Here is a 26,263-nt window from a genome sequence, read left to right as displayed (position 1 = left end):
CACTCCCAGGAAACGAAAACACACGCGGATCTAAAAAACCTTTTAAATACACACCTCTACATCAAAATAACATTTCTAGTACATGAGGTCTGGTCCGTACCTTAACGAAATACTACGTTTATATTATCAAATGAGCAGTCGACGGAGTCAAACATACACGAAAACCTAAAAAACCTAGGTCTGAAATTCCCCGAACAGCACATTAAACAAAATCTTACAATTTTTCACGCACGTTAAACCACGAAATACTAAAGTTAACTTCTCAAATAATAAACCCCAGGAACCTAAAACCCACGAAAATCTAAAAAACTAGGTCTGAAAGCCCGAACAGCTAATTAACTATTCTAATTCATGATTTCAGGCACGTAAACCCACAAAATACTAAAGTTAACTTCTCAAATACTAAACTCCAGGAGACAAACACCCACGAAAACCTAAAAAACCTAGGTCTGAAAATCCCCAAACAGCCAATTAAATATTCTAATTCATGATTTCAGGCAAGTAAAACCATTAAATACTAAAGTTAACTTCTCAAATAATCAATCCCACTAACCTAACACCCACGAAAATCTAAAAAACTAGGTATGAAAACACAAGCGGATAATTAACTATTATAATTCATGATTTCAGGCACGTAAAAACAAGAAATACTAAAGTTAACTTCTCAAATAATAAACACAGGGAAACAAACACCCACGAAAAACTAAAAAACCTAGGTCTGAAAATCCCCAAACAGTCAATTAAATATTCTAATTGATGATATCAGGCAAGTCAAACCATGAAATACTAAAGTTAACTTCTCAACCACGAAAATCTAAAAAACGTAGGTCTGAAAACCCAAACAGTTAATTAACTATTCTAATTCATGATTTCAGGCACGTCAAACCCCGAAATACTAAAGTTAACTTCTCAAATAATAAACCCCAGGAAACAAACACCCACGAAAATCTATAAACCTAGGTCTGAAAACCCTAAACAGCTAATTAACTATTCTAATTCATGATTTCAGGCACGTAAAACCACAAAATACTAAAGTTAACTTCTCAAATAATAAATCCCAGGAGTCAAACATAAACGAAAACCTAAAAAACCACAAAATACTAAAGTTAACTTCTCAAATAATAAATCCCAGGAATCAAACATACACGAAAACCTAAAAAACCTAGGTCTGAAAATCCCCAAACAGCCAATTAAATATTCAAATTCATGATTTCAGGCAAGTCAAACTATGAAATACTAAAGTTAACTTCTCAAATAATAAATCTCAGGAACCTAACACCCACGAAAATCTAAAAAACTAGGTCTGAAAACCCAAACAGCTAATTAACTATTCTAATTCATGATTTCAGACACGTCAAATCACGAAATCTAAAAAACCTAGGTCTGAAAACCCTAAACAGGTAATTAACTATTCTAATTCATGATTTTAGGCCCGTAAAACCACAAAATACTAAAGTTAACTTCTCAAATAATAAACCCCAGGAGTCAAACATCCACGAAAATCTAAAAAACCTAGGTCTGAAAACCCCTAAACAGCTAATTAAATATTCTAATTCATGATTTCAGGCGCGTAAAACCACAAAATACTAAAGTTAACTTCTCAAATAATAAACCCCAGGAGTCAAACACACACGAAAACCTAAAAAACCTAGGTCAGAAAATCCCCAAACAGTCAATTAAATATTCTAATTCATGATTTCAGGCACGTCAAATACGAAATACTAAAGTTAAATTCTAAAATAATAAATCCCATGAACCTAACGCCCACGAAAATCTAAAAAAAACTAGGTCTGAAAACCCAAACAGCTAATTAACTATTCTAATTCATGATTTCAGGCACGTAAAACCACAAAATACTAAAGTTAACTTCTCAAATAATAAACCCCAGGAGTACAGCCAATTAAATATTCTAATTCACGATTTCAGGCAAGTCAAACTATGAAATACTAAAGTTAACTTCTCAAATAATAAATCCCAGGAACCTAACACCCACGAAAAATCTAAAAAAAACTAGGTCTGAAAACCCAAACAGCTAATTAACTATTCTAATTCATGATTTCAGGCACGTCAAATACGAAATACTAAAGTTAACTTCTCAAATAATAAATCCCAGGAACCTTGCAAATCTCATTACACCTTTTTAAATGTCAATCAAATAATTCTGATTATAGTGTCCAATTTTTTAATAACAAAAAAAAACCTGTCTGCTTTTAAAAATGTTAGTATTTAGAACTCTATCAGTTAACACTAAGAAGTGAAGTGAGTAATCCTCTAACACTATGACCCGGCTGAGTATTGATTAGGTGTCATTTTCAATCCAGTGCTGGTAACAATTCCCTCAGAGCAGATTTGTGCAAATATAATTTTTTTTTCTTAAATTGAGTTCGCTTGATGCAAGTGATATATCATTTTGATATCTTTAATTGTGCGTCCAATACTGTTGCGAGATCTCAGATACCTTTTAGATACAGGCTATTAACTGGATTCCATATGTACCCTCAGTATTTCCATACAGCTATTAGCCCGGAAACTTGTCTGATTGGCCCAGAAACTTGTCTGGTTGGCCCAGAAACCTGATGAATTGTAAAGAAAACAATTCCTTTTATTCAAATCCCAATCACCAATCAAGTTATACTCACTCTCTTTGAAAAGGTGAAGAGCTTCTATAGAATAATGTAGAAATTGCTATGGCGGTACGCAAATAACATAGAAATTGCTAAGGCGGTACGATTTTTTTTTATCATGAACCCTTTAATCACTAATTAGAATTTTTCATACTCATATTATTCAAAACATTAATTAATATCGTTCATAGTGTCCAATTTGCAAATCTCATTACCCCTTTTTAAATGTCAATCAAATAATTCTGAGTATAGTGTCCAATTTTCTAATAACAAAAAAAATAAGCAAATAACATGGAAATTGCTATTGGGCCAAGCAAATAGCATGGTCCTATACAGGCAAGCAAATACCGGTATAGAAAAACTAGAATAGTGACATAATTTCACTTTATCGACCCTCAAATTCCATTATGTGAGGGAGCTATGAATCTCTTTGAAAAGGTGTCAAGCTTCTATAGAATAATGTAGAAATTGCTATAGGGGCAGCAGAATAACATGGAGATTGCTACAAGGGCAGCAGAAGTATAATCTTGATTACTACTCACGCCCTCTTTTCCCCAAATGTATCTGATCGAAATATTGAGATAACCATTTTGTTTAATATAGTCCAAAGATTATATAATGCCTCCAGAGTTGACACAAACCCCTAGAGCCTGATGAAAAGAGTTGTAAGTTATGCCCAGGGGCATATAAGGTTTTTATGGAAGGATTGGTCGCATAAACATTGAAAGAGACTCATTTGATTGGAAATTCAAAGTTCTATTTTCTCTTTTAAAGCCGAAAGTGCTCAGAGGGTAATTAGCCCCCCCCTTCTAACTCTGTTTTCCCAGATTGTATTCGATCAAAATTTTAAGGATAGCCCTTTTTGTTCAAAATGGTCCAAAGATCATATAACAATGCCTGCGAGGTTGGGATTGACACAACACCTCAGAGGCTGGGGGCAAAGGTTATAAGCCATGCCCCCCCCCCCCGGGGCATATAAAATTTTTAATGTAAAGTTTGAAAATTTTCCTAGAAAATTTGAAGGTGACTCATTTGATTGGAAACTGAAAGTTCTATTTCCCTTTTTAAGAGTCTGAAGTGATCGAAGCGCAATTAACCCCCCTCCTCACGCCTTCTTTTCCTCAAGTGCCTGCAATTAAAACTTAAGATAGTCATTTTGTTAAAAATAGTCCAAAGTTCATAATTAATTAAAAATATTTAGATCCTAATGCTGCTGTTTCTAATCATGCTACTACTACTACTGCAACTATTATTACTACTTCTTCTTCTACTACTGCCACTAAAGCTAAGTGGCAGCTTAGTACTGCTACTGCTGTGGCTAAAACTAAGGATATTAAGGCGAAAATTTTGGGAAATACTGAAATAGTATTGAACTAAATCGAAACACACTATGCGCATACAAGTTGTCTAGAGGACATGTCAGCAATGTCTCAGGAACGGTTTATGGTATTAAATTGAAACTTTCAGCGTGTGTTGAGGGAGATGTTGATGGAAACCAAAGGGCCTATGTGCATGCTGCTGCTAATGCTACTACTGCTACTACAACTGTTGCTACTATCCAAGCTATGGGTTTTAAGGGTAAGCTTTCAAGGGATATCGAGGCAGATGTTGAACTAGATCAAAACAAACTCTGAGCATGAAGATTGTCAACAGGGTCACAGAGTAATATCTCAGGAAAGACTTACATTATTAAAATGGACCTATCAGGGTCAGTTGAGACGGATTATAATCTAGCCAGAAAGCACTGTGTGTATACTATTTATACTACTACGATCGCTGTAACTAATGACACTAAGGGTATTACGGCGAGGCTTTTAAAAAATTTTAGAGGCAGTTTCGGTTAAACAAAAAAAATATATACATGCAGGTTTTCAAAAGGGCATATTAGCAATATCATAGGCAGCGCTATCATAGATAGCAATATCAGAGACACTTTTAAAGGAGCTAATCCGATTGGAAATTAAAAGTTTTGGTGCCCATTTTAATAGTAAAAAGTGATTGGAGGGCAATCAGCCCTCTTCCCGAGCCCAATAATTTTCCAAACATATCCAATCAAAATTTTGAGATAGCTATTTCGTTCGGTATAGTTGCAACTTTCAGGGCTACTACTTTTGATATTTCTGCTCTTACATATTAGCTAAATCAAATGAGTATAAGCGTATCCAGGTTGTCATATAGCATAAATGTAATATTTTGGGAATGGTATTAAGTTTAATTATCCAGACCAATTTTTGGAGGTACAATGCTATTTGTGTCCAGATTTTCAAAACGGTGCGTGCTGTTAAAAATTGTTGAGAAATTTTCTCTAATACACAAATAGCAGAAAAAATGTAAATACGAAAAACGGGTCTATGGCTAGTAAATGAAAAGGAAGAAAAAAAAAACGAATATTTCGCCCATATCAAATAAGGCGTCTTCAGCGTAGAGAAAAAAATAAACTAAAACTAAAAAATATACATAAAACTAAAATAGACTTACCTAAAAATATAATATACAATTGCTTAAAATTGACAATTTGGAAACCACGCTACCTTCGTGAAACCACCTCACAAAACCCCTCAATTTTATAATTAATTTTTCCCCAGAGGTTGTTCAGCATCGAAAATTTATGTTTTACCTAAGATCCACAAGAATAATGCTCTTCGCCCCGTAAACAAATTAAGAAATCGTCACATATACAATTCTCTGTAGTTTTGAAATTGTATCCATGTATACAAATTGTGATGTTAAAAAATGTTAACCCATATTAAAAAAATAAAATACAAAAATATTTTGAATTGATAGAAGATGTAACGTTGGCAACTCTGGACGTCGAAGTCATTATGAAATTGGTCTCGTTGGTAAACAAGTATTCCATTTATTTCGGTTTTACAGGAGAATTTTATCAACAGGTCTTCGGTTTAGCCATGGGCGCTCCCTTAAGTCCAATCCTGGCGAATTTATTTTTGGACTCTATAGAAATGTCCGCTATTCAGTGTTTTTGTCTGTCTCCTTGTTTGTGGGGCAGGCTCATGGACGATGTTTTATGTTTTTGGGAGCATGGGCTGGATTCCTTAAATTTGTTTCTTGACCATTTAAACAGGTTTGAAAAAAATATTAAATTTACTCTAGAGCTAGAAAAACAAGATAGGCTACCCTTTTTAGATACCCTTTTTATTAATAAAGAGTGATAATGGTTTGCTTTTTACAGCTTATAGAAACCCAACACATAATGACAGGTATTTAAATTTTCTTTTATCTCACCCAATTTCAAAAAAAAAGGAACAGTCATATCATTAGTTGATAGAGTTTTTAAAATTTGTTCCCCGGAGTGTGTTGATAGCGAACTATTGTATTTGAGAGATATTTTATTTTGCAATGGATATCCTGTAAAATTTGTAAACGAAATAATACAAAAATGGCAGATTAAGCATGAAAGAGGTAATAAAACCGAAGGCTCTCAACTTTTGGACCCCAAAATTTCCCATAGATACTTTTCATTACCTTACATACTAATTCTTGGGGAGAAAATCAAACGAACTTTAGTCAAACATAATATTTCAACTTGTTTTAAATCAATCCGACCACTGAGTAACTTTTTAAATTTTGGAAAAGATATAACACGGAATATTTTGTCAGGTTTAACATCGGTCGAAATTATACATCGATCGAAGACACCAGCAATTTTTAGAAAGATTTATTGAGCACCGGAATTCAATAGATAATGCTCTAAAATTTACGAAACCTTCAGACAGTTTCACTTCAGCCTTAGCAGAAGATTCGGACCATTTTGTACAGTTCGAGGAGGCAACAGCCATTTCCAATGATAAAGGTTTCAAGCAATGGGCTCTTGAAGCATTAGAAATTCAAAACCATATTTTTGCAGGTTTGCCAATTAATAGAGATGCTGGGAATATAAATATTGATCCTACTTATGATACTATTTTAAAAAGTGAACCCCTATTTAAAACTAAAATAAAGTATTGCAAAATGTTCCAGGGGTTAGTTCAAATAATAAACCTAAGCGAATAGCAGCATCAAAAGATTTGCATAAAATTATGTTGCAATAACTCATTCCTTGTTCATTTGTTATTTTAAAAGGTGTAATCCAGTTACTTTCAGGGACAGATCCAGACTTTTTTTAGCGTATGGCAGACGGGGGGGGGCAAAATAGGTTTATCCGATAAACTTGCGTTAGGAGTAAGTTTAATTAACGCAAACTTGCGTTAATTAGGTAAATTAGCCCCCTTTAGACTCCGTTAGGGGGGGGGCGCTCACCTCGCCCCCCTCTGAATCCGCCACTGGTTACTTTTGTGAGGTGGTTTCACGAAGGTAGCTCCAAGTTGTAAATTTTAAGCAATTGTTTATTATATTTTTAGGAGAGTCTATTTTATTTTGATGTATATTTTTTAGTTTTAGTTAATTTTTTTCTGTGCGCTAAAGACGCTTTGTTTGATACGGGCGAAATATTAGTTCTTGTTTTTTTCTTCGTGTTCATTTACTGGCCATAGACTCGTTTGTCGTGTTTATATTTTTTTTTTTTCTGTCAAGGCTGGCCAGTTCGCCTTTAGATCATTTATACAAATAGCAAGCCAAACTATGGATTCTTATAGAGAAAAAAAAAACACAAAAAGATTTAAAATATTATTTTTCTTTTTCTATGAAAAAGACACCGTCAATAAAAACGAACAGAAATAATTCGAAAAACTTTTTCCATAAAATAATTGTTCAAAGATAAGTAAAGAGCTCCCTTAAACCTAAACTGAGTAGAAATCAAGTCAAATAATCGAAACTAAAAAAAAAGTCAAAAAGTCAAATAAAGTCAAATAAAGCGAAACTGCCCCGAATCATTATCAATAAATCAGTGAAATCCAAACGAACAGAAATCATAGGCAGCACAATCGCGCTGCCTAAGTAAAGAACGATGTTGGCATAATGTATTATTATTATTTTTATTTCCATACCAGGGTCCTTCGTACCGAAGGAGTTGTCGTAGAAACTTCGATAGGGGCCCATTCGATTGGAAATTGGAATGGCTAGTGCCCTTTTTAATAGTCGAAAGTGATTGGAGAGCAACTAGCCCCCGCCCGCCCATCATTCCCCCAAACACATTCAATCAAAATTTTGAGACAGCCTTTTTGTTCAACGTAGTTGATTTCCAGATAGAAAATATATTTTTGAGGAGGACACTCCCCCACAACCCTCAGGGCCAGGGTTTTAAGGTATGCCCTGGGGGCATATAAGAACGATGTTTGCACAGTGTGTTATTGATTATTTTTTTCCTTTAGAGCAGGGCACTTCGTATCGAAAAAATTGTCTTAAAAACTTCGAAAAGGGCTCATTCAATTGGAAATTGAAGCGGCTTGTGCCCTTTTTAATAGTCGAAAGTGATTGGAAGGCAACTAACAACCCTCCCACACCCACTATTTCCCGAAACACATCCAATCAAAATTTTGAGATAGCCATTTTGTTCAGCGTAGCTGATTTCCAGATAGAAATTATGTTTTTGAGGAGGACACTCCCCCACAGCCCTCAGGGCAAGGGTTGTAAGTTATGCCCTGCGGCATATAAGGTTCTTATAGAAGGCGTTGTCATTGAAACTTAAAAAAAGGCTCATTCGATTGAAAATTCAAAGGGATAGTGCTCTTTATAATAGTCGAAAGTGATTGGAGGGCAACTAGCCACCCTCTCACGCCCACTTTGTCCTCAAACACATTCAATCAAAATTTTGAGATAGCCATTTTATTCAACGTAGTTTTAAAGTTCTGGAAATTAGGTCTTTGAGGAAGACACCCCCCCCCCCACAGCCCTCAGGGCAAGGGTTGTAGGTTATGTCCTTGGGGCATATAAGGTTCTTATACAACGTCTTGGCGTAGAAACTTCAAAAAGGGCTAATTTGATTGGAAATTCAAATGGCTAGTTCCTTTTTTAATAGTCGAAAGTGATTGAGGGCAACTAACACCCCTTCCACGTCCACCATTTCCCCAAACACATCCAATAAAAATTTTTAGATAGCTATTTTATTCAACGTAGTTTTAAGTTCTGGAAATTAGGTCTGTGAGGATGACAACCCTCCCCCCCCATAGCCCTCGACAAGGGTTCTAAGTTGTGCCCTGGGGGCATATAAGGTTTTTATAGAACGCTTTGTCGTAGAAACTTCAAAAAGAGCTCATTCGATTGGAAATTGAAATAACTAGTGCTTTTTTTAATAGTCAAAAGTGATTGAAAGGCAACTAACACCCCTTCCACGCCCACCATTTCCCCAACACATCCAATCATTATTGAGATAGCCGTTTTGTTCCACGCAGTTTAAAGTTAAGGAAATTATACTTTGAGCAGGACACTCCCCAAACAGTCTTCATGCAGAGGATTATAAGTTATGCACTGGGGGCATATAAGGTTTTTATTGAAATCTTTGTCGTAGAAACTTGAAAAAGAGCTCATTCGATTGTAAATTCAAAAGCCTAGTGTCCTTGTTAAAAGTCGAAAGTGATTTGAGGGCAAATAACCCCCCTCTCACGCCCACCTTTTCCTCAAACACATCTAATCAAAATTTTTAGAGCAATTTTATTCAACGTAGTTGAAAGTTTTGGCAATTAGGTCTTTAAGGATGACAACCCCTCCCTCCACAGCCCTCAGGACAAGGGATGTAAGCTATGCCCTGGGAGCATATAAGGTTTTTATTGAAAGCGTTGTCGTAGAAACTTCAAAAGGGCTCATTCAATTGGAAATTGAAAGGGCTAGTACCTTTTAATAGTTGAAAGTGATTTGAGAGCGATAAATGCCCCTCTCACGCCCACTATTTTTCCAAGCACATCCAATCAAAATTTTGAGACATCCATTTTGTTCAACGTAGTTGAAAGTTCTGGAAATTATGTCTTTTAGGATGGTAACCCTCTCAGAGCCCTCATTGCAAGGGTTGCAAGTTATGCCCTGGGGGCATATAAAGTTTATACAGAAAGTTGTTGTAGAGATCATAGGCAGCGCAATTGCGCTGCCTAAGTAAAGAACAGTGATGGCACAATGTATTATTTTTTTTTGTTGTTGTTGTCTTTTTCCATACCAGGGCACTTCGCATCGAAGGAGTTGTCGTAGAAACTTCGAAAAGGACTCTTTCGATTGGAAATTGGAGTGGCAAGTGCCCTTTTGAGTCGAAATTGATTGGAGGGCAACTAGCGCCCCTCTCTCGCCCACCATTTCCGGAAACACATCCAATCAAAATTTGGAGATAGCCTTTTTGTTCAGCGTAGCTGATTTCCTGACAGAAATTATGTTTTTGAGGAGAACATTCCCCCACAGCCTTCAAAGCAAGGGTTGTAGGTTATGCCCTGGGGGCATATAAGGTTCTTAAAGAAGGCGTTGTCGTAGAAACTTCAAAAAAGGCTTAGTCGATTGGAAATTCAAAGGGCTAGTGCTCTTTTTAATAGTCGAAAGTGATCAGAGGGCAACTAACTCCCCTTCCATGCCCACCATTTGCAGTAACACATCCAATCAAAATTTTGAGATAGCCATATTGTTCCGCGTAGTTTATTTCCAGATAGAAATTATGTTTTTGAGGACACTCCCCCACAGCCCTCAGGGTAAGGGTTTTAAGTTAGGGCCTGGGGTATATACGGTTTTTACAGACCGCGTTGTCGTAGAAACTTCAAAAAAGGTTCATTTGATTGTAAATTCAATGGGATAGTGCCCTTTTCAATAGTCGAAAGTGATTGGAGGGTAACTAACCCCCCCCCCTCTCACGCCCACTTTGTCCTCAAACACATTCAATCAAAATTTTTAGATAGCCTTTTTATTCAACTTAGTTTTAAGTTCTGGAAATTAGGTCTTTGAGGATGACAACCCCCCACAGCCCTCAGGACAAAAGTTGTAAGTTATGCCCTGGGGGCATATAAGGTTTTTATAGAACGCGTTGTCGTTAGAAACTATAAAAAGGGCTCATTTGATTGGAAATTGAAATGGTTAGTGCTCTTTTTAATAGTCGAAAGTGATAAAAAGGCAACTAACACCCCTTCCACGCCCACCATTTCCCCAAACACATCCAATCAAAATTTTTAGATAGCCATTTTGTTCCACGCAGTTTAAAGCTCAGGAAATTATACCTTTGAGCAGGATACTCCTCCCCACCCCACAGTCGTCAGGGCAAGGGTTATAAGGTATGCCCTGGGGGCATATAAGGTATTTATTGAAATCTTCGTCGTAGAAACTGAAAAAGGGCTCATTCGATTGGAAATTCAAAGGGCTAGTGCTTTTTTTAATAGTCGAAAGTGATTTGAGGGCAACTAACCCCCCTCTAGCGCCCACCTTTTCCCAAATCACATCCAATCAAATTTTTAATATCCATTTTATTCAACGTAGCTGAAAACTTTGGAAATTAGGTCTTTAAGGATGACACCCCCCCCCCACAGCCCTCAGGGCAAGGGTTTTAAGTTGGACCCTAGGTGCATATAAGGTTTTTATAGAAAACGTTGTCGTAGAAACTTCAAAAGGGTTCATTCAATTAATAATTGAAAGGGCAAGTGCCTTTTTAATAGTTGAAAGTGATTGGAGACCGACTAACGCCCCTCTCGTGCCCATTATTTTCCCCAACACATCCAATCAAAATTTTGAGATATCTATTTTGTTCAACATATTTAAAAGTTCTGAAAATTAGGTCTTTTAGGATGATAACCCCCTTAGAGCCCTCAGTGCAAGGGTTATAAGTTATGCCCTGGGGGCATATAAGGTTATATAGAAAGTTGTTGTAGAAATTTCAAAAAGGGCTCATTTGATTGGAAATTGAAATTGCCCTTTTTAATAGTCGAAATGAATGGAGAGTAATTAACCCCCCTCTCACGCCCGCCATTTCCTCAGAAACGTTCAATCAAAGTTCAGAGATAGCCATTTTGTTCAACGTAGTTCAAAGTTCTGGAAAATTAAATATTTAAGGATGAGGAACCCCCCAGAGCCCCCAGGGCAAAGGTTGTAAATTATGCCCTGGGGTATATAAGGTTTTTATAAATAGAGTTTTCGTAAAACTTTAAAAGGGGCTGATTCAATTCGAAATTGAGAGGGCTAGTACCCTTTTTAATAGTTGAAAGTGATTGGAGGGTAACTAATCCCCCTCTTACGCCCACCTTTCCTCCAAACAAATCCAATCATAATTTTCAGATAACCATTTTGTTCAACATATACATGACATTGCATTCTTTTCCACTCTAACAGTATAATTTTTATACTATAGAGAGCGAATTGCAAGCACTTGTGCTCTCGGCACTAGGCTACTCTCTACACAGTTTCTGTAAACACTCATGTTGAAATTGTTCTTTACAAAATGTGTAGGCACCCCCTTTACATGCCTGCTTTACATCCCTGTTATGAGTTTCAACACAATAAACTTTAGGACCCGGGAACACCCCATTGGATATCAAATCACTCCCCGTCTGATTTTAAAAAGAGTAGTTGGTTGGGGGCCTGACGTTTCACCAACTCGGGGTAGAGGGACGGATTCCAGTTAGTGAAATCCATCTGCGAGCTGTTGTGTTCCCCATTTTCTAAATCCCCCAATCCTCGGTTTTACTTTTAACAGCAGACAATCTGTATTCCCATAGTAAACTTGAACCTCCCCTTCCTTGGCCATTGCACCTTGACACATTGTAAAAAAACGACAACATATGCTTTTTGGAAATTTCAAGTACTGAACTACCTCCTGCTATATTCTTGCTCAGTACCACGTTTCTCTTTTTCCTGTGTAGAAGAACCATGCTTGTCTCTATGCTCGTGAACGATGTAAAATTGGGGTCTGCAATAATTCGTGCATACTCTTGAGGGTCAGTTACGACGTCACAACGAGATCTGTTTCGTACGCTTTCACACATTTTGCCAAACGCTGAATTTAGAATGAGCTTGTACATTTCCTTTTCTACTTTGCTGTTTGCCCGAGAGCGTTTATCAACAAAGGTATCGATAAACGTCTTTAAATAAGGTTTTTGATTGAATTGCAGGACCCTATGTATTTTGGTGATCTTGAAACCATTGTTCACCATCCAGTGCAAAAGCACATGGTGAACAACGATATTCTCTTTAGGGTCCAGATCCACAATCAATTTTTGCTTGGAGGGGGTCCAGGGCATCCCCATACCCTCAACCAATGATCAATTGTATGGACTCAGTGAGTCCTTGGTCACTGGTCGAATGATACAGGGGAAAACAATATCTCTGACTGAATCATGAAGCGCAAATGGAATGTGACCATCAATTTCAAAGAATCATCCTTGTGGCCCATTGTCCTCGAAGGTGTTAATGTCAGGGAACTCACAAGGATTCTCAAGCCATTTATAGTTCCCACACGGCAAAGAGTAGTGAGACATTGCCGAGGGATACAATGAGTTCATGTCCAAGAAAACTGCATTTGACTTTGCACCGGTGGTGTTTTGTCCGCTTGGATCTGTTGTCAAAACGCGATCCCCATGAAAAACACACCCCCCCCCCCTCATTGATCTTTCTACTAAAAGGTGTTGATTTACATCAGTTATCAAGCCTATTTCTTCCCTACTAATTTTTAAAATCAAGTCCATCACCAAATGTGGTGTGGAAAAATAATATCCTATATCTAGTCCAAACTCTGAATAGATTTGATCTGTGTTCTTGCAGACAATATCTAACAGAGTTAAAACGTCACTGGCCAAGTACAGTCTACAATAATCCCACCCATTTTTACAATTCCCATTAGCCCAGACCTTCTTGGCAAATTCATATTCTTCGGCAGTGCATTCTGCTCCCAGAATAATTAAAATCCACGACGATTCCAATCTCGTAGAAATAAACTAAAATCATGTTTGGAATTATTTCCAATCAGGGCGGGGTAAGTATTCCCCCACTAATCACATTTATCATTGTGCCATTTGGAGCATGTGCGTCCTCAAGGATGAGAGTCGCAAACTTCTTCAAGTCGTGCATTATATCCTTGAATTTTTACTGCAGAGCCTCTATGAAATTTACAAGGATTACATAATTTGCACTTTTGCACACTCCTGTCCCGCTAATATTTCCGACTCCCTGATTGGCTTAGAAAGAGACACGTGATTCTGTTACCGTTAGATCCGATCAATACATTCACCACCGATTATGTAATCAATTTCTCAGAAATCTACTTCCCCTCTTGTCCTAGTCGATTATGTAATCAATTTCTCAGAAATCTAAATCCCCTCTTGTCCTAGTCGATTATTTAATCAATTTCCCAGAAATCTACTTCCCCTCTTACCCTAGCTGATTATGTAATCAATTTATCAGTAATCTAGTTCCCCTCTTGTCCTAGTCAAATATGTAATCAATTAGTTATAAATTCACTTCCCCTTCGCGTCGATCATTAACTTGCTCACCATCAATATGCATGTGCAAACTTTGCCCCGGAGTCATTATACCTAGAAACAACAAATAAAACGACCTTGAAAAAGGGGGACATTGACCCCATTAGACTCGATCAATAATCCTTGAATAAATTATAGCCTGTCAGCGTTAGACTCAAATATAGATGGCAGTAGTGGTGTGGGTTCGGAACTCATGATAGCTCCCTACTAGTTCTGCGATTTTTGGCAGTAGCGGGTGCCAAATTAAAAAAAAAAAGAAGAAAACAAATTTAGGCAAACAATCATCAACATTAAGCTAAAACATATGGCACTAAAAAGTTTAAGAAGGTTTGGCCATCCATTGGAAGGATAGTTGGCTTTTGGAACCAGCACATTCTAGATTGTTTAAGTTTTTACGGACGAAAGCGCTGTCAAATTCAACGAGTTTGTTTTTCTTATCTCCATTTTTTAGAACTACCCCAGATCGCCATTAGCCAATAAACAAAACTTAAAACTAACAGAAATTAGAATAGATGGCCTAGTCAAACTCAAAATGAGCTAGAATTCGAAGGAGTATGGCTGAAAACACCTGTCTTCTTCAGACCAGAAAAGAGTTTGCACTTTACTTTTAAAAAAAACAAAAAAAACAACCGTGTATTGTCAGTTTGATATACATATTCTGATATCTATTCCTCATAGTCTTAATACTTCTTTATTTGTTGAAGTCAAAAAAGTGGAAACATTTAAAATGTATTCTGTTTTCAGTAAAGTGCAAATTACTTTCTGGTCTTGAGGAGGAGTGGCGGTTGTCAGCCCTACTCATGCTATTTTTTGTTATTTAGAGTTTGAATAGGCTATTTATTGTTATTTCTGATCGTTTTGGGTTCAATTCATTTATTTATGGTGATTTATGGTAGTTTTACGCTTGAAAATTATTTTAATTTATTTCTACTCATTTTCGGCTTAACGAGGCCATGTTCACCGGCAAGGGAGGACAGGGGGGGGGCATGGTCCACATCTGGAAATTTGGGACTGTATAGTAATTATGAGGAAACCAAAGGAAAAAAACAGAATAGGGAAACACCATGGATAAAATGTGCTGCCCCATTGTCAATAAATGTATCAAAAGAATGGGCTTATAATGCTGATTCTAAATATATGAATTTTATTAAGTTTAGTATTACTCATCAAAGGGTACGAGCCTGAGGAAATTTACCTGATTTTTTAAAGAGGGGGGAAACATCCCCTAAAAGTGAAAGAATTTTAATGAAAATCACACCGTCAGATTCAGCGTATCAGAAAACCCATAACATAGGTTTCAAGCTCATATCTGCAAAAATTTGCAACTTTGTATTTTTTGCCAGAAGAAAAATATACGAATATAATAGTTCGTTAGGTAAGTTAATTTGTAAATTACGTCAGAACCAAATTTAGAGACAGCCATTTATCAAAAGAAAAGTAAAATTTTTATGCAAATTTTGCTTACTTATTCAATGACGGTGAGCAAAAATAAAAGCTGCATTAACTAAAAAACGATCAGAAATTAAATAAAAAAAAAAAAAATTTAAACTGAAAGTAAGGAGCGACATTAAAACTTAAAACGAACAGAAATTATTCCGTATATTAAAGGGGCTGCCCCCTCCTCAACCCCTTACTCTTTACGCTAAAGTTTGACTCTGTCTCACAACTTTATTTTTTAAAACAATAAAAAACTTTAGTGTAATGAGTGAGGCGTTGAGGAGGGGACAGCCCCTTTCATATACGGAATAATTTCTGTTTGTTTTAAGTTTTAATGCTGCTCCTTGCTTTCAGTTTAAAAAACTTGTTTTTTTTTTATTTAATCTATACAAGGAAGTGAATCTGTTGTTTTTTGCTCAGTTTTTCTGTGCACAGAAAACATGGCCTTGCATATAGACATAAGGACCATATTTGGGATTTTAGAGAAGCTTGTGTAAATCTAATTGTTAGTTGAACTAAATTATCAGCATTTAAAATGAATCAATGCCTTGGGAATACATTACTTGGAAGTAAGCAACTTAGTAATTGAATTGTAAGATTTTATGAATTTTTAAAACTTAGATCATAGTTTAGAAACTATGGACAAGGTAAAAAAAACTATCTAAGGGTTCTAAGAGCCAGAATATAATTTGTACTTTACTGAAAAAAATTCAAATGAATTTACTGAAAAAAATGTGCATTGTCAGTTAATACACATATGCTGATATTTATTCCTTAAAATCTTAATTAATTTTTTATTTTTTAAATTTATAAAAGTGAAAACATTAAAAAAAAAAATTCAGTAAAGTATAAATTATATTCTAGGTCATAGAAATCATAGGGTTTAGAACCCTACTCAGATTAATTTCTGCTCGTTTTGAGTTTGACTTATTTTAATTTCAGTTTGTTTTGCGTTCCATTTATTTATTTATACTGATTTGTGGTAGTTGTATGCTTGGTAGATTATTTGATTCTATTTTTGTTCATGTTTGGTTTAATGTAATTCTTTTCTTATTTTTGAAAAAGTTATTTTGTGGAAAAAGTTTGTTTAGCTAATTTCTGTTTGTTTTATATTGACATAGTCTTTTTCAGGGAGAAAGAGTGAGCCTCTTCTGAAGTTAAACAACCATCCCTCCCATAAAAACCTTTAATACCCCCTGGGCATAACTTACAACCCTTGCCCCTAGTCTCTGGGGTTAGGTTCAACCCCAAAAGGCTTGTTATATGATATTTAGACTATTTTGAATAGAATGGCTCTCTCAACATTTCTATTAGATGCATTTTGGGACAATATGACGTGTGTGTAGGGGGAGGAGAGGGTAGCTGCCCTCCAATCACTTTTGACTATTAAAAAGGGCACCAGCCCTCTCAATTTCCAATTAGATGAGCCCCTTTTGAAGTTTCTACAACAACACTGTCTATAAGAACCGTATATGCCCCCAAGGGCATAACTTACAACCTTTGCCCTGGGGGCTCTTGGGGGTTTGTCCTCCTCAAATACACAATTTCCAGAACTTTCAACTATGTTGAACAAAATGGTTATATCAAAACTTTGATTGAATGTGTTTGGGGAAATGGTGGGTGTGAGAGGGGGTTAGTTACTTTCCATTCTCTTTTGACTATTAAAAAGGGCACTAGCCCTTTCAAGTCCCAATCAAAAGAGCCCTTTTTGAAGTTTCTACAACAAAACTTTTATAAAAACCACATATGCCCCCAGGGCATAACTTACAAACCTTGCCCTGAGGGTTGTGGGTGGGGGGTTCATCCCCAAAGAAATAATTTCCAGAACTTTCAACTATTTTGAACAAAATGAATATCTCAAAGTTTTGATTGGATGTGTTTGGGGAAATGGTGGGCGTGAGAGGGGGGATAGTTGTTCTTCAATCACCTTCAACTATTAAAAAGGGCTCTAGCCTTTTCAATTTCCAATCGAATGATCCCTTTTTGAAGTTTCTACGACAACTTCTTCTATAAAAACTTCATATGCCCCTAGGGCATAACTTACAACCCTTACCCTGAGGGCTGTGGGGAGGGGGGGTATCCTCGAAGACCTAATTTCCAGAACTTTTAAGTACATTGAAAAAAATGGTTATCTCAAAATTTCGATTGTATGTGTTTGGGGAAATGGTGGGCGTTAGAAGGAGGTTAGTTGCTCTCCAATTACTTTTGACTATTAAAAAGGGTGTTAGCCATTTTAAATTCTAATCAAATAAGCCCTTTTAGAAGTTTCTATGACAATACTTTCTATAAAAAACCTTATATTCCCCCAGGACGTAACTTACAATCCTTGTCATGAGGGATGTGGGGGGGGGGGGTTTGTCATCCTTAAAGACCTAATTTCCAAAACTTTCTACTACGTTGAACAAAATGGCTATATCAAATTTTGATTGGATGTGTTTGGGGAAAAGCTGGGCGTGAGAGGCGGGTAAGTTGCCCTCAAACCACTTTCGACTATTAAAAAGGGCACTAGCCCTTTGAATTTCCAATCAAATGAGCCCTTTTTGAAGTTTCTGCAACAAAACTTTCAATATAAACCTTATATGCCTCTAGGGCATAACTTATAACCCTTTCCCTTAAGACTGTGGGGGAGTTTCCTGCTCAAATATATAATTTCCAAAACTGTCAACAACATTGAACAAAATAGCTCTCTCAAAATTTTGATTGGATGTGATTGGGAAATGGTGGGCGTGGAAAGGGTGTTAGTTGCCTTCCAATCACTTTTGACTACTAAAAAAGGCACTGGGCCTTTCAATTTCCAATCGAATGAGCACTTTTTGAAGTTTCTACAACACCACTTTCTATGAAAACCTTATATGCCCCCAGGGCATAACTTATAGCGCTTACCCTGAGAGCTGTGGGGGGGAGTTTGTCATCCTCAAAGAAAAAATTTTCAGAACTTTCAACTATGTTAAACAAAACAGCAATCTCAAAATTTTGCTTGGATGTCTTTGAGGAAAAAGTGGGTGTGAGAGGGGGGTTAGTTGCTCTCCAATCACTTTTGACTATGAAAAAGGGCACTACCATTTGAATTTCAGTCAAATGAGTCCTTTTTGAAGTTTCTATGACAATGCTTTCTATAAAAATCTTATATGCCCCCAGGGCATAACTTACAACCCTTGTCCTGAGGGTTGTGGAGGAGTGTCCTCCTCAAAAACATAATTTCTATCTGGAAATCAACTATGCTGAACAAAATGGCTATCTCAAAATTTTGATTGGATGTGTTTGGGGAAATGGTGGGCATGGAAGGGGTGTTAGTTGCCTTCCAATCACTTTCAACTATTTAAAAGGGCACTAGCCACTCCAATTTCCAATCAAATGAGGTCTTTTTGAAGTTTCTACAACAACTCCTTTGATATGAAGTCTCCTGGTCTAAAGAAAGAAAAAAAAATAACAATACATTGTACCAACATTGTTCTTTATTTAGGCAGCGCTACTGTACTGCCTATAATTATTTAAGATCAAACACTTGAAATTATTAGTTTATTTACTTATCTACAAGGACCTCTTTTTGGAAATACCAATTGTCCTATTTTGATGTAGCCTATATATCCTTTTAGTGTTTTGGTTTTATTCACACATTAATAGAAAGCTGATTTGCTTCTGAATATAAAAATATAACTTTTATTTCTTGATGATTATTCTATAAATCACAAATATTAAATATAATTTTTTCTTTTGAATTGCTTGTCAAAACAGAGACCCCATTTTTAATTTATGCTGACAAATTATTGGTGAAAATTTGACTAAGAAGACAGTTCTTCATTTGACTAAGAAGGGCAGTTCTTCTTACTGCCCTCACATTGCATCATGCTGTAGTAAAATAGGGGTGGTCCAAAAACCCATTGCTATTTTTCCAGAATGCCAAAGAAAAGTGTTTTTTCCCAAAAAGAGCTCTTACTCTATCTTTAAAGCCTTATAAATTGGGATTGAGCAAAGTTGTGAAGCTGAAAACAATTTTGTTATACTTCATTTAAGCAGATCTTTTTTGCAAGGTTTCACTTTTATAACACACAGATTTTTAAAGGTCAGAAGCCTCTAGAGGGAGAAGGAGTGGAGGTAGGTACTTCAAAATACCTTCCCAGGACATACTTTAGCTTATAGACTTATCCCTGAAAGTTTAATTTTCCTAACATAGCCTAACCCCTTTCCAGGATAGTCAAAAGTAACTAAAGTAGAATTTTACCAGGTTTGCCTGATGCAAAAAATGTTAACTAGGATTAATTTGCATATTATGAAGTAAAAATTGTTTCCTTAGTAAGAATTGTCAATTGTGTTGGACTGCTCATACAGCTATACCAAGGTTTCACTCTTATTTAATAATTGAAATGGTAGTAAAGCTGTACAAATAGCATAGGCCTAGGCTACTGGATATTTACCTTAAGCAGCATTCACAAGCATGTCTAGCTAGAATCTCATGTCTAGACACATGTCTAGCCAGAATCCAATGTCTAGGCAATGACCATTCACAAGTAAAATTTGGCACTTAGCTAGACACTCTAGACAAAGTGCTTGGCTAGACATTGAGTTCTAGCCTCTAGAACCCAATGTCTAGGATTTTCTATAACAGCCAATCAGAATGTGTCAAGATCCACTATCTTCATCATTTTTGTTTACATTTGTAAACTGAAATTTAATTTTTGTTTTCTCATTAGGCCTAATTGTTTTTTTCATTTTAGGCAAATATACAACAAAAGACATAATAATGAGGGACACTAAGGCAATTGTTTTACTTATCTCATCCATTACCTTGTGACATTAAAAATAGGAATTATAATATTTGAAAATTTTGCCTGCATAAGCTCTGTTGATTGGCTAGAAATGACAATTTGAAACTAAATTTGTATAGTTTTAGCTAAGCACCAAATTTTACATGTGAATGGTCATTGCCTAGATATTGGACTCTGGCTAGAGACATGTCTAGACATGGGATTCTAGCTAGACACACCATTCGATGCCTTTTTTTATGCTGATTATGAATATAATAAGCATTTATTATATATAGCCTTTATAGGCTATACCTAACCTAACCCTGAATTGGCCTAGATAGGGGGGGCTGAAATTAATTTCTGATAGAAATGCTTATTATATTTGTAATCAGCATAAAAAAAGGCATTGAATGGTGTATTCACTTTTGTCCTAACTCAATAATATGATTTTGTAGAACTTTACCCCCAACCTAACCTAACCCTGAATTGGCATATATAGGGGCATGGGCGCCCATAAGCTGAATTCCAGGGGGGGGCAAACTTCGTCTAATTGCTACTTTTAATGCTATATAATAGAAATATCAGAACAAAAATATAAAAATAAGGCAGCATCATTCAGACAGGGGGGGGCAAGAGCCCCCCCATAGGGGCGCCCATGAGAGGGGGGGCTGAAATTCATTTCCGATAGAAATGCTTATTATATTCGTAATCAGCATAAAAAAAGGCCTCGAATGGTGTATTCACTTTAGTCCTAACTCAATAATATGATTTGGTAGATATTGACCATCTTAAAAGTTAACCTGAGAATACAAAGGGATATTGATACAAAAAATAACATAATCTTTCTAAGCTTAATTCAAATAGGATTTTATACTAGCCGATAAGCTTCAAAATGACCATAGGCTACAACATAGGCTCCTTTATTTACCGTAGGTTAAGCTAGCTTAGGCCTACTTGGCCTTAGCCATGGTGCTGTTTCAAAATTTTAAGTACAACGGAAATGCAGTGTTGCCGCAAATAAATAAAAAACAAACCAGAGTCTTTGAAAAACACGCCAAAATACGCCCGAGCCTTTGAAAATCAAGACTGCCATCATGGTCAGTTCCCAAAATACTAAAATTGCCCAAATTTGAGTGTTTCACAACAATTTTTGGTGCTAAAGAAAGCTTTGCCAATATTTTGTATCTTGAACCATATTCTAAAATTAAACTATTGCATGAGAGCTAAGATTCCTCATTTGTTGGCACTCGTTAGAACAGCGTGTTTACTGCTAAATTTGGCACGCAGTTGAAAAAACATCCATTTCCAGGAGGCATTTGTTCTCATGATATTTTTAGCAATAAAGGGGGGATGTGTTTAAATTATGTAAACATCTAGGTATGAGAGACGCGTCCCAAACAATAAATCTTAATATCATAGATACTGTAAATAAAAACAAATTGACAGGCAATAAAACATGAAAAAAAGACAGCTTAAAAATACGACTAAAAGTAAAAGATGAAAATGTCATATTATAATATACGCAAAAGAACCATCTATTAGAGAAAACTGGGGCTTCTAGCCTGCAACCCCGCAGGGTAGGGGAGGGGGAGTGATATTAGATGTAATTTAAACCACATTAAGAATTGCTAGCTGTTAGAGTTTTACCTCTTCAATGTGAAAAATTCTTTAATGTCCCCACCTTAACTTTTAAGCTGTAGTTCAAGCCACAATGACATTATATGCCCCCCCCTCCAACCCAAACATAACTTTCTTCAGGCATTTTCTAATGAAAACTATGATTTTAAATCGCGTGATTCAACCCAAGCCAATCCTAATGCCCCACAAAACATACGAAACTGCCATGGCACTCCACCTGTGTGACACACCACGGGAACATAAAATGAGAACATAAGCCCTTAGAATAGCATGGGAGGGAACATAAACCCTTAGAATAGCATGGGAGGGAACATAAGCCCTTATAATAGCATAGGAACAAACATACGCTCCTAGAATAGCATGGGAGGGAACAGAAACTCCTGGAATAGCATAGGAAGGAACATAAGCTCCTAGGATAGCATAGGAGGGAACATAATCGACTCAAATCCATAAGCAAATGCTCTGGAAAGGTACCGAGGAACATAAGGCAAGCAAATCCATAAGTACATGCTCTGGAAAGACACCAAGGAACATAAGGCAAGCACATCCATAAGTGCATGCTCTGGAAATGTTTTTCCTATAGCAGTAAGCAAATAGCATAAATATTCCTATGGCACTAAGCAAAATGGTACTTAGAACTCTACTCGTGTCATATGTGTTTTATAGAAAATGATGGTTGCCGGCGTCCCCCCAGCAAATACCCCTAGAAAATACCCCCTCCCCTCGGAAAATACCTCCAGAAAATACTGCTCCTACCCCCCGGAAAATACCTTCCCCCGTGGAAAATAAGGCTTTCCAAATTTGAGAATTTTATTTAGTTTTACTTTTTTAATTTCCGTAGGGGGGAAGGAATTTTGGTACTTGTGTATTATGCACCAATCACTCAAGTTTACGCTGTTTAAAATTCGAGAACAAACCGTTTTTTTTTGTTAGTTTCTTCGTTACTTTATAAATAAATTTCCGCTATAGATTTGCTCATTAGGGGGGGGGGGGTAAGCCTAGCGCATCTGCATGCAAAATGTGTTTGGTACAATTATTCTGCATATTAGATAGATAGACAAATAAGTGTATTTTAAAGCCAAATATACGGCCATGAACACAGTAAAATCAAACAGTTCGTGGTAACGAACTGTAAGTAAGGAGCGACCCGGCTCAATGGTAACCGAAACTCTAGAAAACGGTATTTTGATACAAATAGATACATCAAAAGAATCACATTTTAATGCTGATTTCATATATATATAAGTTTCATCAAGTTTAATTCTACCTATCAAAAGTTAGGCGCCTGAGAAAATTTGGCTTATTTTCGAAAAAAGGGGGAAAGACCCCCTAAAAGATATATAACATTAATGAAAATCACACCATCATATTCTGCGAATCAGAAAACCCTACTGTAAAGGTTTCAAGCTCCCATCTACAAAAATGTGGAATTTTGCATTTTTTGCCAAAAGAAAGATCACGGGTGCGTGTTTATTTTTTTTTTCCCCCAGGGTTGATCGTATTGAACTAGTTGTGCTAGAATATCGTTGGAGGGCTCATTGGAATTTAAATTGAAAGTTCGAGTGGCCGTTTTAAGTAACCAAAAAAAATGGAGGGCAACTAGGCCCCCTCCCACGCTCATTTTTTTCCAAAGTCACCTAATCAAAATTTTGAGATAGCCATTTTGTTCAGCATGTTCGAAAATATTATAAGTATGTCTTTTAGGATGGCTTAATCCCCCGAAGTTCTCGGAGGGAGGGCTGAAAGTTATGAAATTTACACAATGTTAATATATAGTATTGGTTATTTGGAAGCATACAGACGTTTTCAGGGGAGATTTTTCCTGGTAGTGGGGGGGCGGGTGGGGTCAGGGGTTATGTGGGAGGATCTTTCCATGAAGGAAGTTTTCATGGGGGAAGGGACATTGCTATGAAGGGGACGCCGGACTTCCCAGCATTATTTAAAAAAAGATCATAAATTTAATAAAAAACAAGTATTTCAACTGCAATAGCAGCAACATCGAAACTTTAAACGAACAGAAAATATTACATATATAATTGGGTTCACCCCGTAGTCAATGCCTCGCTCTTTAAGCCAAAGATTTTTTAGTACTTTCATAAGAGCTATTTATTCTAATTAACGGCCTTTGTGAATAAGCGGTCATTTCTAAAGAATTGGAACAAAATTTGAACTTTCGCTTAAAGAGCAAGGTATTGACTAGGGGGCGAACCCCCTAATAAACGTATTAAAAATATATGAATATAGAAGTTCGGTACGTAAGTTAATTCGTAAGTTACATATATTTATTACTGATAAAAATGTTCGTAAATAAAATTAAACAAGTTTCTGGAAAGCCATTTAACCAAATGAGAGTAAATTAATATGCAAATTTTGTTTTAATTATTCATGTACGGTGAGCCAAAATCAAAACCTGTATTTATTCAAAAACGTTCAAAAATTAAATAAAAAAACAAGTTTTTTTTAACTGAAAGTAAGGAGCGACATTAAAACCTAAAACGAACAGAAATTATTCTGTATCAAACAGTTCGTGGCAACGAACTGTAAGTAAGGAGCGACCCGGCTCAATGGTAACCGAAACTCTAGAAAACGGTATTTTGATACAAATAGACACATCAAAAGAATCAGATTTTAATGCTGATTTCAAATATATAAGTTTCATCAAGTTTAATCCTACCCATCAAAAGTTAGGCGCCTGAGAAAATTTGGCTGCGTTTCGGAAAAAGGGGGAAAGACCCCCTAAAAGTTACAGAACCTTAATGAAAATCAAACCATCATATTCCGCGTATCAGAGAACCCTACAGTAGAGGTTTCAAGCTCCCATCTACAAAAATGTGGAATTTTGCATTTTTTGCCAGAAGAAAGATCACGGGTGCGTGTTTATTTGTTTTTTTTTTTCCAGGGGTGATCGTATCGAACCAGTTGTCCTAGAATATCGTGGGAGGGCTCATTGGAATGGAAATTGAAAGTTCTAGTGCCATTTTTAAGTGACCAAAAAAATGGAGGGCAACTAGGCCCCCTCCCACGCTCATTTTTTTCCCAAAGCCATCTGATCAAAATTTTGAGATAGCCATTTTGTTCAGCATGTTCGAAAATATTATAAGTATGTCTTTTAGGATGGCTTAATCCCCCGAAGTTCCCGGGGGAGGGCTGAAAGTTATGAACTTTACCCAATGTTAACATATAGTATTGGTTATTTGGAAGTATACAGACGTTTTCAGGGGAGATTTTTCCTGGTAGTGGGGGAAGGGGCGGGTGGGTCAGGGGTTATGTGGGAGGATCTTTCCATGAAGGAAGTTTTCATGGGGGAAGGGACATTACTATGAAGGGGACGCCGGACTTCCCAGCATTATTTAAAAAAAGATCATAAATTTAATAAAAAAACAAGTATTTCAACTGCAACAGCAGCAACATCGAAACTTTAAACGAACAGAAAACATTACATATATAATTGGGTTCACCCCGTAGTCAATACCTCGCTCTTTAAGCCAAAGATTTTTTAGTACTTTCATAAGAACTATTTATTCTAATTAACGGCCTCTGTGAATAAGCGGTCATTTCTAAAGAATTGGAACAAAATTCGAACTTTCGCTTAAAGAGCAAGGTATTGACTAGAAGATGAACACGCTAATAAACGTATTAAAAATATATGAATATAGAGGTTCGTTACGTAAGTTAATTCGTAAGCTACGTATATTTATTACTAATAAAAACTTTCGTTAATAAAAGTAAACAACTTTCGGGAAAGCCATTTAACTAAACAAAAGTAAATTAACATGAAAATTTTGTTTTAATTATTCATGTACGGTGAGCCAAGAGTAGAAGTGACCCTAGTACTCGTGACTACACCACGTGGTTTATGGTTTTCTCAGTGAGAATGAAAAAACAGGAATTTTCTCACTTGGAAAAACATGAATTTTGTCACATTTATGGTTGTTTTCATGGATAGATATGTGTGTTGTTCGATTTATTTGATGTTTTTCTCGGATGTCAACATCAAATTATGGATGTTTTATGGTTTTCGTCAGTGAGAATTTGAAAAACAGGAATTTTCTCGCATTTATGTCAGTTTTCATGGATGGTTATGTGTGTTGTTCGATTTATTTGATGTTTTTCATGTCTGTTTTATGGATGATCCAGAAATAGTATTTGTTGTTGTTGCTCTCGCCAAATGTTATGACTTTCCCGGAAACAGTTAGATCACGAGTTTCCTTCTCAGCCAATCAACGAGCCGGATACATCCCCCCTCTCAGCCAATCAGAGGCCTGCTTACATAGCAGCGACGGAGGGGCTATAAGGACCGGGTTTCTTGTTATATTTTTATTAGTCTGTCAATAGAATTCAAAGGAGTGAGAAGAACAGTTTTGACTTTACTCATTTGGATATATATTTGTGTTGATGGTGATGATTGGAATGTTTACCCTATTAAAAGTTGATAGTGGAGTTGATGATAATAGTACAAGAGCACCAAACATTGCGGTGGAAATTACGAAAGGAT

General features: G+C 36.4%; 1 protein-coding gene across 5 annotated transcripts in view; it reads right to left on the bottom strand.

Moving 5' to 3' along the window:
* The window catches only part of LOC148940180 (uncharacterized), a 100,537-nt gene that overhangs the window by 58,065 nt on the left and 16,209 nt on the right, over positions 1-26,263 (bottom strand). The window contains exon 1 of one of the 5 annotated variants that reach the window (XM_089106490.1): positions 21,059-21,117. The exons of 1 other annotated variant lie outside the window; for it this stretch is intronic. Coding sequence is in view for 1 of the 4 variants with exons in the window: in XM_089106489.1 (XP_088962615.1) it covers positions 21,009-21,030 (22 nt within the window). In the remaining 3 variants the exon portion in view is untranslated. Of the gene's footprint in view, positions 1-19,800; positions 19,925-21,004; positions 21,118-26,263 lie in introns of those variants that run through there. 3 more of the 5 variants (XM_089106489.1, XM_089106491.1, XM_089106493.1) reach the window with 3 other exon arrangements.

The sequence above is a fragment of the Artemia sp. Qi Xiang Cuo genome, chromosome 20 (genome assembly GCF_049724085.1).
Source record: "Artemia sp. Qi Xiang Cuo chromosome 20, ASM4972408v1, whole genome shotgun sequence".
NCBI lineage: Eukaryota > Metazoa > Arthropoda > Branchiopoda > Anostraca > Artemiidae > Artemia > Artemia sp. Qi Xiang Cuo.
Note: the sequence above shows the minus strand (reverse complement) of the source record. Positions and strands in the feature narration are given on the sequence as shown.